The sequence below is a fragment of the Rana temporaria genome, chromosome 2 (genome assembly GCF_905171775.1).
Source record: "Rana temporaria chromosome 2, aRanTem1.1, whole genome shotgun sequence".
Classification (NCBI taxonomy): Eukaryota; Metazoa; Chordata; class Amphibia; order Anura; family Ranidae; genus Rana; species Rana temporaria.
The window spans coordinates 121,478,160-121,495,120 of NC_053490.1; the positions used below are offsets into that span (position 1 = coordinate 121,478,160).

Genomic DNA, 16,961 nt, shown 5'->3' on the forward strand with positions numbered 1-16,961 from the left:
GCAATCACAACAGGGCGGGCACTTCCGACACCGACGCCCCTGGCAACCTGAGATGTTGACAGCGCTGTGATACTGTGAAAATGCGTGTGCGCGACAACGGGCAGTGCATGCTGGTCGCTCAGCTGTACCATATCCCGGGAACACTACGCTTATGGGCTCTTCACATGCCCACAAGCAATATGGGAATGGCCAGGAAGCAACTTTATAAGTTCATGTTTTTTATATTAAACCGGACATCGGTGGACACATTTTTTTTTAAAGACAGGAGTGTTAAATGTCTATGTTATGACCATCAGAAATGTTGTAAAATATATATTACATGTCGTAACCACGCTTTAAGGTGAAAAACCTTCTCTGCTGCAGCTCCATTGTGCAGATTGGCTTCCGCTGCAGTCAATCAAATGCTGTGACAGGGGAGCGGGGGACAGGGCAAAGTCCCGCTGTTGGTGTCAATGGACGCAGCAGCAGGGGTCGGGAGCAAGTACGCACAGGTGCCCCAATGGAAAGTGGCTTTCCGTGGGGGCACCTGCCAAAGAGGGGGTGCCTGGATCGCTGGTGGGGGACCCCAAGAGGAGGATTGTGCCGTTTTGTGCCAAAGTATTGCACAGAGCAAGTATAGACTTGTTAAATAAAACAAAAAACAAACAAGCTTTAGTATTGCTTTAACCTCCCCTTCTCACCAGTCTTTCTATCTTATTACCACTGTGACATTCAATCTGCTAGGGCTTACTTACAGCCTTGCGCAGTGCTGAGGACTCTCCACCCCCATGTGACAGCACAGGATTGATCACCATCAAATGAAAACAGATGAGATTCACATGCTCTGCCATACCCATGGACAGTGGAGTAGGCACCAAAAAGCCAGACATGTACATACTGCATACCCAGAAGTCTGAGGCAGTGGCCATGGGCGTCCGCTGAAATTTTTTCGGGGGGGCTCTTCGGCAGCGGCCATACACGTGTCGCATTTAACCCTTTCTTCGACCGCTAGCAGGGGTTAAAAGCGACTTATTGGTATATTCTAATCAGTAGATTTTCAGCATTGGTATTGTGTATTTCAACATATGTGGTAATATTTTGGAGAATATTTTTTGGGGTATTTATAGATTTATTGCACTGGGATTGTGTATTCAATTATCACTTATTTTATATAATTTATTCAAAATATGTTTCTGCACGTGGTTAAAGGGTAGTGCAACACCAATAATATTTATATATTAAGTTGTAGAATGTGAGAACACATTTGATGGTGAGCAGCAACTTGAAGTATTTATAATATTAGGAGTTGGTGGCAGTGCAGTAGTGTATTGTACACACAGTGCTATGGAGGAAGAAAAATGCAGACTATGACCCCAAGAACCCATCTCTACAGTCAAGCACAGGGGTTGAAACAGTATGCTTTGGGGCTGTTTCTCCGATAAAGGTAGAGGCCGATTTTGCCGCATTGAGGGGCTAATGGACGGGGCCATGTATTGTAAAATCTTGGATAAGAACCGGTTTCCCTCAGCCAGAACACGGGCCAGAAGATGTGTCTTCCGGCGTGACAAGGACCCAAAAAAAACATACCTCCAAGGCAAGGAGTGGCTCAAGAAGCAGCACAATAAGGTCATGAGTGGCCAAGCCAGCCTTCAGACCTTAATCCTATAGAAAATGTATGGGAGGGTGCTAAAACTGAGTTGCCAAGCGACAGCCAAGAAACCTTAAAGCGAAGTTCAACCCAAAAGTGTAACTTCCGCTTAATCCACTCCTCGCCCCCTTACATGCCACATTTGGCATGCAATTTTTTTTGGGGGGGGGGGGGGGCGGCTTCAGGAGGAGTGGGACTTCCTGTCCCACTTCCTCCTTCCGCCGAAGGGCTGCTAAGGCGATACGTCATATCGCCTTTTGGCAGCCCCTCCCTGTAGGCGATCGCCTGGGACACGTGACAGGTCCCAGGCGATCGCCTGTCCAATTGGATGGCGCAGCGCCACTTGCGCATGCGCAGTGGGTGCCCGGCCGTGAAGCCGAAAGCTGGAGGGGGGGGGGGGGGGGAGGAGCGGTGCCCCGGCCAGCGTGTCGCTGGAACGTGGAGCAGGTGAGTATGTTTATTAAAAGCCAGCAGCTACACTTTTTGTAGCTGCTGACTTTTAATAAACATTAAAAATTACTGGAACACCCCTTTAAGAATTTAGAGATCTGTTAAAAGAAGTGGACCAAAATCCTTCCTGAGATGTGTGCAAACCTGGTAGCCAACTACAAAAAATGTCTTATCTCCCGTGTGCTTGCCAACAAGGGTTTCCCCACCAACTGGTGAAAAAATATGTAGCGCTAATAGGAAACACTTATAGAAAGCACACAAGTGAAAACCATACATCAATGTGATTAAATCACAGTAGCCTGTGAATGAGTGTTCATTGAAAAAAAAAGTAACACAAACAAAAGTCCATCAATAAGAGGTATATGGCCACATCCTCATCATAAGAAGGACATTCTGCACGGTAAAACAGGAGTAGATGGAATACTCTTACCGGATAGCGTGGATCTGCTTGTCAGCGACAACAGATCGTAAACGCATGGAAGGACTCCACTCGAATCTGCTCGGCTGGACGATGGCCCAATAGTAGACTCCACACAGGGTATCCCGATGGATGGCTGTAAGCCTGGACTGGAACCTCACCGTGGGTGTACTTGCTCCGACTCAGATTCTCAGACAGAAACAGAAGGTCAGCTTGTTTCAAAGAGACAATCGGTGGTGTAAACAGTGGTATCCACTGAAGGAAGGTGAACACAATCGAGGAGTATGAAAAACTTTATATCCAAGCAGGTCATGCAGAAAAAAAAAAAAAAAAAAAAAACAGTGCTCCGGATGGTGCAGGTAAAAGAGGGTAGGTTTTATTTTGATAAAACCAAATTACATAAAAGTGATCACTTCAGCATAAAATGGATAAAAGCAATATAGGGTGCAGGTATAGCAATCCCGACGCGTTTCGTCCAAATGGACTTCAACTGGGGCATCTACCTTCACCCCCATATTGCCACATATATATATAATAAAAATCTTAATTGAACTGAGTAGGCGGACCAATCAAGCAAGCTCAGTAATTAGTCTATGTAATTGGAGGGAACAGGTCACATGACATACGTGGCCTATGACCCTCCTATACAGCCAATCCGATCAAGTAATAATCCTGACCCAAATGGCTGCCAATCACCAATCAGATATTAGGATGAAACAGAAAACCAATCATATATCAGTGAAAGACATATTAACAGAAATAACAAAAGGGAAAAAACACTGAACCATTAAATATATCGGACGGACCATCAGAACCTTCACAATCCGAGTGAACGAACATATAGCCAATATCAAACTTGGCAAGACTAACCACAGTGTTCCACGACACTATTTGCAATGTCATGACAAAAACCCTCAGGGGACCCAGTTTTTGGTGATCGATCGGTTTGTACCCCATTGGAGAGGCGAATCCCGTGTACGGGGTGTGTCGCAGTTGGAAACATACTAGATACACGAACTACGCACATACCAACCATTCGGTATGAACGTAGAATGGGATATAAACTCATTTATCAATAAGGCCTAACTTTGTTATGCACAGGGGGATATTGCCCCTTTTGCTTTCAGTAATGTAAATTCCATATATATATTTTTCCAATTTAATAGGGACTCTATGTGGGTCCGGGAATTATATGTTGGTTTTTTGGCTTTTTATTCCAGCTTAAAGATATTTTGTGTCCATTTCCCTATATTCAACCATTGAGTACAGTTTCCCTTTTTTATCATTTATAGTTTTAGTGCGTCCAATGGGTGGTGTGTTGCCCCTTTTTCCCCCCTTGGGGGCGACGTTCCTCCCTGGACTCCCTATGTGTGCTGCACGCCAGCAACATGCATGGGTGGCTATTTTATCAATATTTTTTTTTTCTCTCCCCCTTTTTTTCTGTTTCCCCCTCACATCGGGGGACTCTGTGTCTCAGGGTCCTTATCTGCGTACTGCCTGGCATTATTTGCCAGTACATCACGGCAGGATGTGGCCTCTGTGAGGGCGGATGCGAGACACTCTTGATGTCCCAGACCCGTATGTCGGACAGGCCGCGCTTCCATTGGGCGTTCAGCGTCATGTGCTTTCGCGCCGCGTGATGACGTCATGCGCGGCGTGACTTGCACATGGACGCTGCGTTCCAGGGTGGTTCCCAGGCGTCTGTGGACGCCAGGCTTGCGCCGCATGGAGGATCGGACGGTGTTTTGGCTGGTGTCCCCAGATGGAACATTTTGGACTGTCCCGCCCATCTCTACAGGCTGGCTGAGCCATAGTAGAGAAAAAATATGTTTTTGCCCTTATGTTGCTATAATAGACAGGTTGGAGACCAGTGGGGCTGCTCTTATGGCAGGTGTTCAGTGTCCCTCTCCCACCCCCCCCCCCGGTTTATGTTCAGGGCAATACACACATTGGAGTAACATTGGTCATATACAATTAATGGTTCAGTGTTTTTTCCCCTTTTGTTATTTGTTAATATGTCTTTCACTGATATATGATTGGTTTTCTGTTTCATCCTAATATCTGATTGGTGATTGGCAGCCATTTGGGTCAGGATTATTACTTGATCGGATTGGCTGTATAGGAGGGTCATAGGCCACGTATGTCATGTGACCTGTTCCCTCCAATTACATAGACGAATTACTGAGCTTGCTTGATTGGTCCGCCTACTCAGTTCAATTAAGATTTTTATTATATATATATGTGGCAATATGTGGGTGAAGGTAGATGCCCCAGTTGAAGTCCATTTGGACAAAACACGTCGGGTTTGCTATACCTGCACCCTATATTGCTTTTATCCATTTTATGCTGAAGTGATCACTTTTATGTAATTTGGTTTTATCAAAATAAAACCTACCCTCTTTTACCTGCACCATCCGGAGCACTGTTTTTTTTTTCTTTCTTTCTCCTGCATGACCTGCTTGGATATAAAGTTTTTCATACTCCTCGATTGTGTTCACCTTCCTTCAGTGGATACCACTGTTTACACCACCGATTGTCGCTTTGAAACAAGTTGACCTTCTGTTTCTGTCTGAGAATCTGAGTCGGAGCAAGTACACCCACGGTGAGGTTCCAGTCCAGGCTTACAGCCATCCATCGGGATATCGTCCAGCCGAGCAAATTCGAGTGGAGTCCTTCCATGCGTTTACGATCTGTTGTCGCTGACAAGCAGATCCACGCTATCCGGTAAGAGTATTCCATCTACTCCTGTTTTACCGTGCAGAATGTCCTTCTTATGATGAGGATGTGGCCATATACCTCCTATTGATGGACTTTTGTTTGTGTTACTTTTTTTTTCAATGAACACTCATTCACAGGCTATGTATGGTTGATGTATGGTTTTCACTTGTGTACTTTCTATAAGTGTTTCCTATTAGCGCTACATATTTTTTCACCATTTCTATCCAATTTTTGTCACATTGCTTGTGTAGCTGCTCACCTTATACATTTCCAGATTAGCGCAGTTTTTTCCCCCTTTTTTACATTTTCCCCACCAACTACCAAGTAATTTTTTTGCTTGGGGGGGGGGAAATCAAATACTTATTTTACTCACAGAACTGCAACTCAATTTATAACGTTTGTATCAAGAATTTGTTTCTGTATTTTTGGTCTATTTTCAGTCTTGATCATTTAACCAGTTAAGGACCCCCTACCGACGATATACGTCGGCAGAATGGCACGGCTGGGCACAATCACGTACCTGTACGTGTCTCTTTAAGGCCCAGCCGTGGGGTCGTGAGCGCGTAAACACACCTTCCCCGTTCTTCATTGTGGCAGTGTCAGTGATCGTCTGTTCCCCAATATAGGGAAAGACGATCACCGACGTCACACGTCCCCCTACAGTTAGAAACACATATGAGGTCACACTTAACCCCTACAGTGTCCCCTAGTGGTTAACTCCTAAACTGCAATTGTCATTTTCACAGTAATCAGTGCATTTTTATAGCACTGTTTGCTGTGAAAATGACAATGGTCCCAAAAATGTGTCAAAATTGTCCGATGTGTCCACCATAATGTCGCAGTCACGAAAAAAATAAAACGCTGATCGCCGCAATTAGTAGTAAAAAAAAAAAAAAAAAAAAAAAATAATAAAAAATTTTATTAAACTATCCCTATTTTGTAAACGCTATAAATTTTGCACAAACCAAAATCGATAAACGCTTATTGCGATTTTTTTTTACCAGAAATAGGTAGAATACGTATCGGCCTAAACTGAGGGAAAAAAATATATTTTTGGGGGATATTTATTATAGCAAAAAAGTAAAAAATATTGTATTTTTTTCAAAATTGTCGCTCTATTTTTGTTTATATCGCAAAAAATAAAAAACCACAGAGGTGATCAAATACCACCAAAAGAAAGCTCTATTTGTGAGGAAAAAAAAAAAAGGACGCCAATTTTGTTGGGAGCCACGTCGCACAATTGTCAGTTAAAGCAACGCAGTGCCGAATCGCAAAAAGGGGCAAGGTCCCTAACCTGCATAATGGTCCGGGTCTTAAGTGGTTAACCACTTAAGGACCGGACCAATATGCTGCTACATGACCCAAGGGGTTTTTACAATTCGGCACTGCGTCGCTTTGACAATTGCGCGGTCATGCGACGTGGCTCCCAAACAAAATTGGCGTCCTTTTTTCCCCACAAATAGAGCTTTCTTTTGGTGGTATTTGATCACCTCTGCGGTTTTTATTTTTTGCGCTATAAACAAAAATAGAGCGACAATTGTGAAAAAAATGCAATATTTTTTACTTTTTGTAATAAATATCCCCCAAAAACATATATATAAAAAAAAAAAATTTCCTCAGTTTAGGCCGATACGTATTCTACCTATTTTTGGTAAAAAAAAAAAAAAAAAAAAAATCGCAATAAGCGTTTATCGATTGGTTTGCGCTAAATTTATAGCGTTTACAAAATAGGGGATAGTTTTATTGCATTTTTATAAAAAACTTTTTTTTTACTACTAATGGCGGCGATCAGCGATTTTTTTCGTGACTGCGACATTATGGCAGACACTTTGGAGAATTTTGACACATTTTTGGGACCATTGTCATTTTCACAGCAAAAAATGCATTTAAATTGCATTGTTTTTTGTGAAAATGACAGTTGCAGTTTGGGAGTTAACCACAGGGGGCGCTGTAGGATTTAGTGTTCACCTAGTGTGTGTTTACAACTGTAGGGGGGGTGTGGCTGTAGGACTGACGTCATCGATCGAGTCTCCCTATAAAAGGATCACTCGATCGATGCAGCACCACAGTGAAGCACGGGGAAGCCGTGTTTACATACGGCTCTCCCCGTTCTTCAGCTCCGGGGAGCGATCGCGACGGAGCGGCTATAAGCGAATAGCCGCGCCGTCGTCTCGGATCGCTCCCCGAGGGAATCCGACCGCCGCATGTAGCAGGGGGGGTCCCGATCGGACCCCCGACCCGCGGAAAGGCAGGGACGTACAGGTACGCCAATGTGCCTGTACGTGCCATTCTGCCGACGTATACCTACATGCGGCGGTCGGGAAGCGGTTAAAATAAACCTATGATAAAAATGATAGGCCCTTCTTTTATTTGTAAGTGGGCAAACTTACAAAATCTGCAGGGGATCAAAGAATACATTTTTCCCACTATATGGGCGCAACTGCTGCTGTTTAGATACCAATGCGACAAACCTTGTTACTCTGCATCTACACATTGAGCTCACCTCCTTTATAGTGGATACGGAGAACTATAGTTTAATGTTCCGATTTTTTTACTTGTTCAGCAGACATGCAGTGCTGGTATTTCCCACTCTGACACCAAGAAGACTTGATTGTTTAATTTTTCCCCATCTCATTATATTTTTTTATCCAACCGTCATGCTCATGCAAACCTTTAATAAAAAAGGGGGGTGGGGTGGGTGGGGACAACCGCTTTGATGACAAACCAGGTAATGTAGGCATCACAAGGTGTCTTCACTTTACAAGTATCGACGGTTTTTACCCTTTGGTGAACATGGCAGGTCACATGCAGTATAATTTGGCTGTAAATATTTACAAAAAGATTTGAGCTAGGACCGATTTAACCTGACTATAAACTGGTGAAAAAAGACACACCGTCACACATTAAAATAAAACTTAAATGATCCGTTTCAACTTTACAATGGAACTGCTTATAAGAAGTTAAAACATGAAGGAAGATTCAAGAAAGGTTGGGCATGCATAGATTTCTATAAAAACGTGTCTCAGACTGAAATTTAGGGAAAGAATATCCCTACAGAAAAGCTAACCAAGTAGAAGAAAAGCCAGATAATTAGAGAAACGGACCAGAATTCATGTATTACAGAGAGAATCGAAAACAGCAAGTGTTAATAGAGAAGCACCCCAAAATAGCCCTATATTACACTCCGCCTGACTGATTCTACCAAAGGGAGGCAGACTGACGAGAGCAAATCAAGCCTACCTTGTGCCTTCAGGCCTTCCTTTTCAAGCAGGTCTTTTACAACATTTTCAATGAGTTTCATCTGTGGGTTTTCGCTGCTCATTTCCTTCAACCTCCTCTCGGTATGCTCAGAGCTGCCCCTCCGTATCTTAGTAACCCTGACTTTTACACGGCCATCCGAATGATCATCTGATATGAAGAGGTGACAGCAAAAATTAACCCATCTGTTTACATAGAATTAAACAGGATAGCCACACTCTGGTAATGGCCGTTCGGGTGAGTCAAGGCCACATCCAGATCTGTATTAATCAATATCGGTTCTCTCTAAGCAGAGAAACCTAGAGGCTTCCTCTGATAAACCAAAGGGGCATAAATATCCACAAAATTACTTTTTTTTTATTTACTGAAAGGAAGACCTGAAAACAATAGCCAACAGTCGTATTTACAATATTCCAAAAGTAGACAATGCTAGAAAATGTGTTGGCCTTATTTCTAAAACGTGTCCCTCAATCACGTTCTTCCTTCCATTTATACTGTGCTTAAGGAATAAAAAAAGAAAAATCTAAGCCGATAACTGCTTTGGGGTAAAACACTGCTATTTGAGACCTCTTAGCCAACATGACCCACGGTGTGCATATTCATCAAAATACTGACAATACTTTCAGGATGCTACACAAAGGGGTTAAAATAAAGCGTCTTTAGAAAACAGTAACTTAAACCAAATAAACTGTATAAAAATATGGTTACTACACTTTAAAGTGGAGTTCCACCCATAAATATAACATTACATCAGTAGTTTTAAAAAAATGTCATTAGTCCTTTACGAATTTTTTTTTTTTAGATGCCTTCAAAGTGTTGTTGCTAGGCAGAATAGTTAATCTTCCCTCTTCCTGCACCTAGGTGCTTAATGCTTCCTAACCTACACCGCACAGACTCCTGGGAATGTAGTGGGTGTAACTTTCCAGGAGTTTGTGCACTCCCCAGTCTCAAAGAATCATGTGACTTGGACAGCACAGGTGCTGAAACCTGATCTGACACTGCTTGTGCAGCACTGAGCATGTGTGAGATCTGCAGGGCTGAAATCCAGGAAGTCATACAGTCTGGCTTCATGATGCCCACACTTAAGATGGCCCCAGTCAATTTCTATTTTATAAAGTGTCTAAATGCTGTAACAACCTAACAAAACGGACCTTAGTTTACAGACTAACTTTACTAGAATACATTAAGCTTGTGTATTACAGGGGTATTTATATTTAAAAAGTGAAATTGTGGCCGGAACTCCGCTTTAAGAAAGAAATTTTTTTTTTATAAATATAATAATATTATATATATATATATATATATATATATATATATATATATATATATATATATATATATATATATATATATATATATATATATATATATATATATATATATATATATATATATATATATATATATATATATATATATATATATATATATATATCTATATCTCCATATATCCCTCTTATTTATAAAAACCTATGGAAAGATATACAAATGTTCTTTAGCTTACAAGAAACATCACAGGCATTAGTGCCTCCATACTTTATAATCTGCCTTTTTTCTGTTCATATGAAGAACACAACATTCCAAAGAAATGACTTCACTCTGGCCCAGCAGTTGCTAAAAAATTAGGATGCCGAAGCTAAACTCTTCCAAAAATGATCAAAAACTTTAGTGGCTGTTGCGTGGATCCAATGGTTAGAGTCTCTGGCCTGGAACAAATATTATACCAAGAATTCTGACTTTAACCACTTCAGCCCGGAAAATTTTACCCCCTTCCTGACCATAGCATTTTTTGCAATTCAGCACTGCGTCGCTTTAGCCGACAATTGCGCGGTCGTACGTCGTAACCAAACAAAATTTAGGTCCTTTTTTTCCCACAAATAGAGCTTTCTTTTGATGGTATTTGATCACCTCTGCGGTTTTAATTTTTTGCGCTATAAACAAAAAGAGCGACAATTTTGGAAAACCCATGTTAGACTTACCGGTAACGGTATTTCCAGGAACCTTCTAGGACAGCTACTTGAGAGATGATTGGCTTCGCCCTCTACAGGAAACACAAATCATATACAATTTAAAAGGCCCCTCCCTTTCCTCTGACCGTCAGTTGTTTGGAAGATCAAGTAAACCTCCACCAAAGTGCACTCGGCAGAGGGGAAAAACAAAAAACACACACACAACCATCAGTTGAAAGAAAAATAGGGTGGGAATATAGATGCTGTCCTGGAAGGTTCCTGGAAATACCGTTACCGGCAAGACTAACAGGTTTCCCCCCCCCCCCCCCTCACCTTCTAGGACAGCTACTTGAGAGGATAAGCAAGATACCATACCTTAGGGAGGGACAACAGCCTGAAGCACTTTCCTACAAAAGGAGAGGTCCTGGCTGGAAAGCATCTGAACTCTATAATGTTTGACAAATGCATGAGAGGAGGACCAGACGGCAGCTTTACAAAATTTCTGCCCATGACGTAGCCATGGATTTCGTTGAATGAGCCCTAATTCTAGGAGGACTATGACCTGACGCTTTGTATGCTTCACAAATAGCTTCCCTAATCCATCTAGCGATAGAGCTTTTGGACGCTTTGGATGCCTTTTTGGGGCCACTGAACAATACTAACAGCTGGGAGGAACTCCTAAACCCGCTGGATTTCTCCAAGTAAAGCAGCAGACATCTCCTTAAGTCTAAAAAACTAAATCTTTCCTCTTGCGCATTTTTGGGAGAGGAGAGGAACAAAAACTAGGAAGGACTACTTCCTATGACCTATGAAAATTAGAAGAAACTTTAGGCAAATAGAAAGGATCAGGCTTGATCACTACCCTGTCCTCTAAAATCCTCAGGAAGGGATCGCAAATCAGAAATCCTTCTCCCTGACGTAATAGCCAAAAGGAAGGAAATCTTCAAGGAAATACATTTCAGGGAAGCTTCATGAAAAGGCACAAACGAAGCCCTTGTTAGAGCATTAAGCACTAATGACAGATCCCAAGGAGGTACATGTTGACGATCCTGGGAGCATGTCTAGATCTGGCTGAAAGGAACCTCCTGACTAAAGGATGTTCAGCTAGACTCTTGTCTGGAAACACAGACCGGGCCGCAACCTGAACCCTAACAGAAAGACCTTTCTCCACTCCCTTGTGTAAAAAAAAATCTAGAACACAGGAGTAGAAAAATAATCTAAACTGGATTTCCTTTGCCAGGAATAAAAAGTTTTCCAAACTTTCCCATAGATTCTTCTAGTTACCAACTTGCGGCTGTCCAGGTTAAATAACTGTCTCTGAGCACCCTTTCAACTGTAAGATGCGCCGCTCAGCCTCCAAGCCGTCAAATGGAAGATCTGAGGGTTTGGATGCAATACTGGTCCCTGATGGAGTAGATCCTTCCGCTCTGGCAGGGGCCAGGGAAGATCCACAGAGAGGGTCTTCAGAGAGGAAAACCAACTCCTCCTGGGCCACCAGGGGGCGATCAGAACCACTTCTGCCGATCCTGAATAATTTTCCGAACTACCAGGAGGAAAGGCGTAGGCTAGAGCGAAATCCCACAGGAAGGAGAGAGCATCCGTCCCTAAAGGACCTGGTCTCTCTCTCTCTCCAGTGAGAAAAACGCGGGCAGTTTCCTGTTGAGACTGGAGGCAAAAAAACTCCACTACAGAAAGACCCCCATCTTAGCACAATCTCCTGGAACTTGCTTTGATGCAATTCCCAACAGCTGGAACTTACGCTCACCCTGCTCAGATAGTCCGCCAGCATGTTCTCTGAACCTCTGATGTGGACATTGATTTCCGCCCAGGAAAGAATCTGCTGCGACAGAAGTGACTCCGAACGAGTGCCCCATTGCCTGTTCAGGTATGCCACGGTCGTGACATTGTCTGAAAACACCAACAGGTCTTTTGAACTGAGCTTCTCCTGCAGAGCCAAGAGAGCTTTCCCTACAGCTAGAAGTTCCCTGAAATTTGAGGAGCGGTCTACCTCCTCCGGTGACCAAACTCCATGAGCCTGCCAACCCTGAGAATGCGCACCCCAGCCCCACAGACTGGCGTCTGTGGTAACCTTCACTGGAGCATGCTGCGCCCAGTTATTCCCTCCCTGCAGGTGTTCTCGCTGCTCCCACCAGGAGAGATTGAGAAACTCCTCCTTTGGAAGTAGAACTAGTTGATCCAGAGAATCCTTCCTGCGATCCCAATGGTGTAAGAGAAACGTCTGAAGGGGTATGGAGTGTAAATGGGCCCAGGGAACTCCTGGGATGGCTGCGGTCATTAAACCTTATATCTGTATGACCCGCCGAAGCGAGGTCTGTGGGAGCAGTCTGAAGGCTTGCACAGTGAGAAGAAGTTTCAAAACGTTCTCTTCGGGAAGAAAATTTTTCGGAGCAACAGAATTGATTAGATAACCCAGAAAATATATGTTCTGGGAGGGTACCAGACAAGACTTCCGTTGGTTGACTTTCCACCCTAAATCCTGAAGGGTCCGCAGAACCAACTGCAGATCCTTTGTCTCGGACAAAGATCAAAAAGATCGTCCAGATATGGAACGATCGATACACTTTGTACTTGAAAAAAGGCCATGAATTCGGCCATGATCTTTGTAAAAATCCTGGGTGCTGCCGAGAGACCAAAAGGGAGGGCATTGAACTGCCAATGACTCAGCCAGTTGTCCATGAGAATCGCAAATCTGAGGAACTTCCGGTGGTTCTGGCAGACTGGAACATGAAGATAAGCGTCCTGAAGATCCAGGGTGACCATGAATACCTTTGGCTATAATAGATTCCTCACAGAGTAAATGTTTTCCATCCGGAAACGTCTGTAGAGAATATGCTTGTTCAAGACGCTCAAATTGATGACCATCCGGAAGCCACCAGAGGCTTTCCGAACCAGAAAGGACATGGGGGGAAAAAAACAAACTGAATTTTTGACCAAGAAAAAATCTCTGGGGTGGAAGATTTTTGAATTCCAACCTGTAACCCCTTTCCAATGTTTGAAGGATAAAGGAATTGTCAGAAATCTTTTCCCATTCTTTGACGAAGTGGGACATCCTTCCCCCCTACCCCTATCCTGGCGTCACTGGGAAGTTTTGGAAGGGGTTGAAGCAGTAAAGAGAATCCCCTTCTTCTGCTAATCTTTGTTAAAAGGCCACTTTTTCTTCACCTGTTGGTTCCAAAATTAGCTTTGTTTTGGAAACCACGAAAAGTCATCTTATTCTGTGGCTTATTCTTTTGAGAAGAAGGGAACTGTTTACTCTTCTCAGAGGAATGAGCTAGAACCTCCACCAAGGAGGAACCGAATAAGCTTGCCTTCAAAGGGAATGCTGCAGAGCTTGTTCTTGGAGACCAGGCCCCCCTCACAAACCTTAAGCCAGATTGCTAGTCTGGCTGAATTAATGAGAGCAGAAGACCCTGCTGTAGCTTTCACAGAGGATGCAGCTGCATCAGCCAAGGCGGCTATTGCTTTAGCAATAAGTGGGAGGGACTCCCTAACCTCCTCTTTGGGGGTGTCAGACGAAAGGAGGTCATCCAGACGCTGAACCGATACATCTAAATTCCTAGTCACACAGGTGAATGCTACAACTGGACCCAAGGATAAGCTGAAGCATCCCAGGCCTTACGTAGCAAAGACTCAGCCTTCCTATCCATTTGCTCCTTCAGGACCCCTGGATCAGGGGCAGGTCTGACTTTTTAGAAACCTGGAGACATGAGTGCATCTAGCTTAGGACATTTAAAGAAAGTTTCCTCAGTTTCAGATTGAAAAGGAAATCTTTTTTTGTGCCCTTTAGATTGGAACATTCTCCTTTCCGGATCGTTCTATTCTGATAGAATCATATCCTTAAGTGACTGGTGAACCGGAAAAGTCCTTGACTTCCTCCCCTGAAGCCCCCTATACATTCTATCCTGCACAGATTGGATTTGCTGCGGCATCTCAATCTGCTCAGAGGTATAAATTGATTTAAAAAAAATTTCCTCAGCTGGAAAAAGAAACTTCGGGTTACCTGCCTCCCCCACTGATGCAGAATCCCCAACAGATGAGGAGCTCGGGTTCTCCTCTTCTTCTGGATCTGAGGTATAGTGTGAATCACTAATGTCGGACCGAGGAGAGGGTCTGACGGTTCTAGAGTCCTGGGACCAGAGGAAGAAGGTCCCAGACCCGCTGCCCTGTCACTGAAAGACCGGAAGGAGGCAACCACCTCCTTCATAGAAGACAATAGCTCTTTAAAAAAGAGAAAGTCTCTGAACTAGCCCTAGATGGAAAACAATCTTCACAAAAAAGTTTATATCCATCAGGCAGCCTGGCTCTACAGTTTCCACATTTCTTTTTCATCTGTCTATCCTAGAAAAAGAACAGAAACAAGCCATAAGAAAAAAGAAGGCCCATACCAAAAAAAGAACCCCTGCTGCATAATTACAGACAAAGGCTTACCTTGGAGATAGTATGGGAACCGGAGGCTGCCGCGGGTTCCATCCGAGCGGGTTCTCCCTCCTCAGGCCTATCTTCAAGCTCCATTGGTGAGTGGAAAGGCTGCTGTCCCAGGCAGCATGTCCTCAGTGTACTGCGCCATAGTCCTTATGAACACGACACCAAATGCGTCAAGTGACTTCCGGCGCCATCTTGCCGTGTCACCCGAAGTCCTCCGACACCATCTTGGTACACCCCGGTGAAGACAAGGTTTCCACCAGAAGAGCTGGGGAGAACGTGAAGGAAGTTGCCATTTTACCCTTGCAGGTGAGGCAAGAACCTTCAACAACTGGGAACCCTTCTGGCCAAAAACGGGGACTGAACACATCCAGGACTCAGCCACAACCAGTACTGGATGCTGCCAGAGAAGGGGGGTCCGCCAACCACCTGGAGGGTCTGGAAACACAAAACAACTGACGGTCAGAGGAAATTGAGGGGCCTTTTAAATTGTATCTGATTTGTGTTTCCTGTAGAGGGCGGAGCCAATTATCTCTCAAGTAGCTGTCCTGGAAGGTGAGGGGGGTGTTGAAAGCTAGATTTAACTTTAATAATAATATATCCTCCACATTGTGTATAAAGGCTGCTTGATCCTGTCTTCTCCGATTCTCTCCTCCTTCCACTGCCAATACATTTCCTGATAGCACAGAGCCTTGGGGGCACTCTACACATGCGCAGTTTGGTGTGTATTGCTAGAGAGGTTTTTTTTTTGTCTCTCGGGAGTGTGCATGTGATCTGCACAGGGCCAAGCAGCAATGTCCACACAGAGGGTCTGTGGTCCTGCATCCTGATAGGACAGTCAGTATAGAATGAAAACTAATCCTACAAGCTTTAACCAGACACTCCTAGAAGTCACAAGACTGCTATATACTGCTGATGAGAAAAGGTATTTAGCAGTTTATATTTACAAAAATATTTGCATTTCCATGTTCTGTGTACTGTGGGAGACCAGATATAGTGAATGCAGGGTCCTGGGTTTAGTAATAATTTACTCTAACTTCACAGGCTTTGGGCGGGTACCAAGTAAGTGAAACAATATAAAAGGCCAAGTTCACCTTTTAGGGAAAAAAAAAATCACCTATTTTGCAGCTTTACCTCTGTGTAGATCAGTTAGAAAGCTGGAGGAAATGTCAATCAACTATCTGCTCATTCTGCATTCACCTCTCAAGCCATCTGTGCAAAGCAGACAGACTTATAGTTTCTTCACTCAGATTCCTGTGAATGAGTTACAGCACCAATTTTAAAATATGACAGCAATTGCAGGGAGAGTTTCCCCTGCCTGTAGTCACATGGGAAGGGGTGAGGAAGGTGAGCAGGGCACTAAATATGTGTACAACATGTAACATATTCCAAAGATGAACTTTAAGCCAGCAACAGCATCTTTATGAGGGCAGCAACACTTATTATGGCACTTCTGTCATTTCACAGACATGCAAAACCTAGCACACAAAAAATAAAATGCACAACACACACAGTCTAAATTAGCACTTGCCCCTAAAACAGCAAAAGCAGTGTGTGTGTGTGTGTGTGTGTAAATCACAAGTGCGCACAGAATATAATCTCCCTCTCCATACACACACTCTAACTGCTTTTGCCGTTTTAGGGGCAAGTACTAATGTAGACGGTTTACTGTTGTCTGCATCAGTGCTTGGGAATAAATTGCTCTATAGGCAAAGAGAATGATCACTAAAAACTATTTTGTACACTTACCAGTTGGGGCTTTGGAAGCAGGCTCATTGTTTCCTTGTGTCGTGACTTCATTGCTTTCCCCGGGCTCTGTCTCTTCTCCCTTATCCTCTGCAGCATTGTCCAATTTATCTATTAATTTATTTAATGTGGTGGCAAGTGATTTAGTGGCTTGCTTTCTGTCAAACTCCCCCTTCAAACCTTCGGTTTCCAACTCTTCTTGAGCCTAGAAAATACACAGAGAGTGTGCAACAAAGTATGACAACTTACGAAAAATACAAAAATATAGCAATAGCAATCTGACTATTAGTGAGAAAAAATAAATAAAAATTAAGTGACGGGTTACAGTACTGACATCAATGAAGGGGACTAT

General features: G+C 43.5%; 1 protein-coding gene across 4 annotated transcripts in view; it reads right to left on the reverse strand.

Annotated features, from left to right (window-relative positions):
- Nucleotides 1–16,961, reverse strand: part of OS9 (OS9 endoplasmic reticulum lectin) — a 92,146-nt gene that overhangs the window by 6,344 nt on the left and 68,841 nt on the right. For 3 of the 4 annotated variants that reach the window (XM_040340884.1, XM_040340883.1, XM_040340882.1), the window contains exons 12-13: nt 16,613–16,814; nt 8,454–8,621 (exon numbers count right to left, since the gene is read on the reverse strand). In XM_040340884.1, coding sequence (XP_040196818.1) covers nt 8,454–8,621; nt 16,613–16,814 — 370 coding nt within the window. The remainder of the gene's footprint in view (nt 1–8,453; nt 8,622–16,612; nt 16,815–16,961) is intronic. The other variant, XM_040340885.1, reaches the window with a different exon arrangement.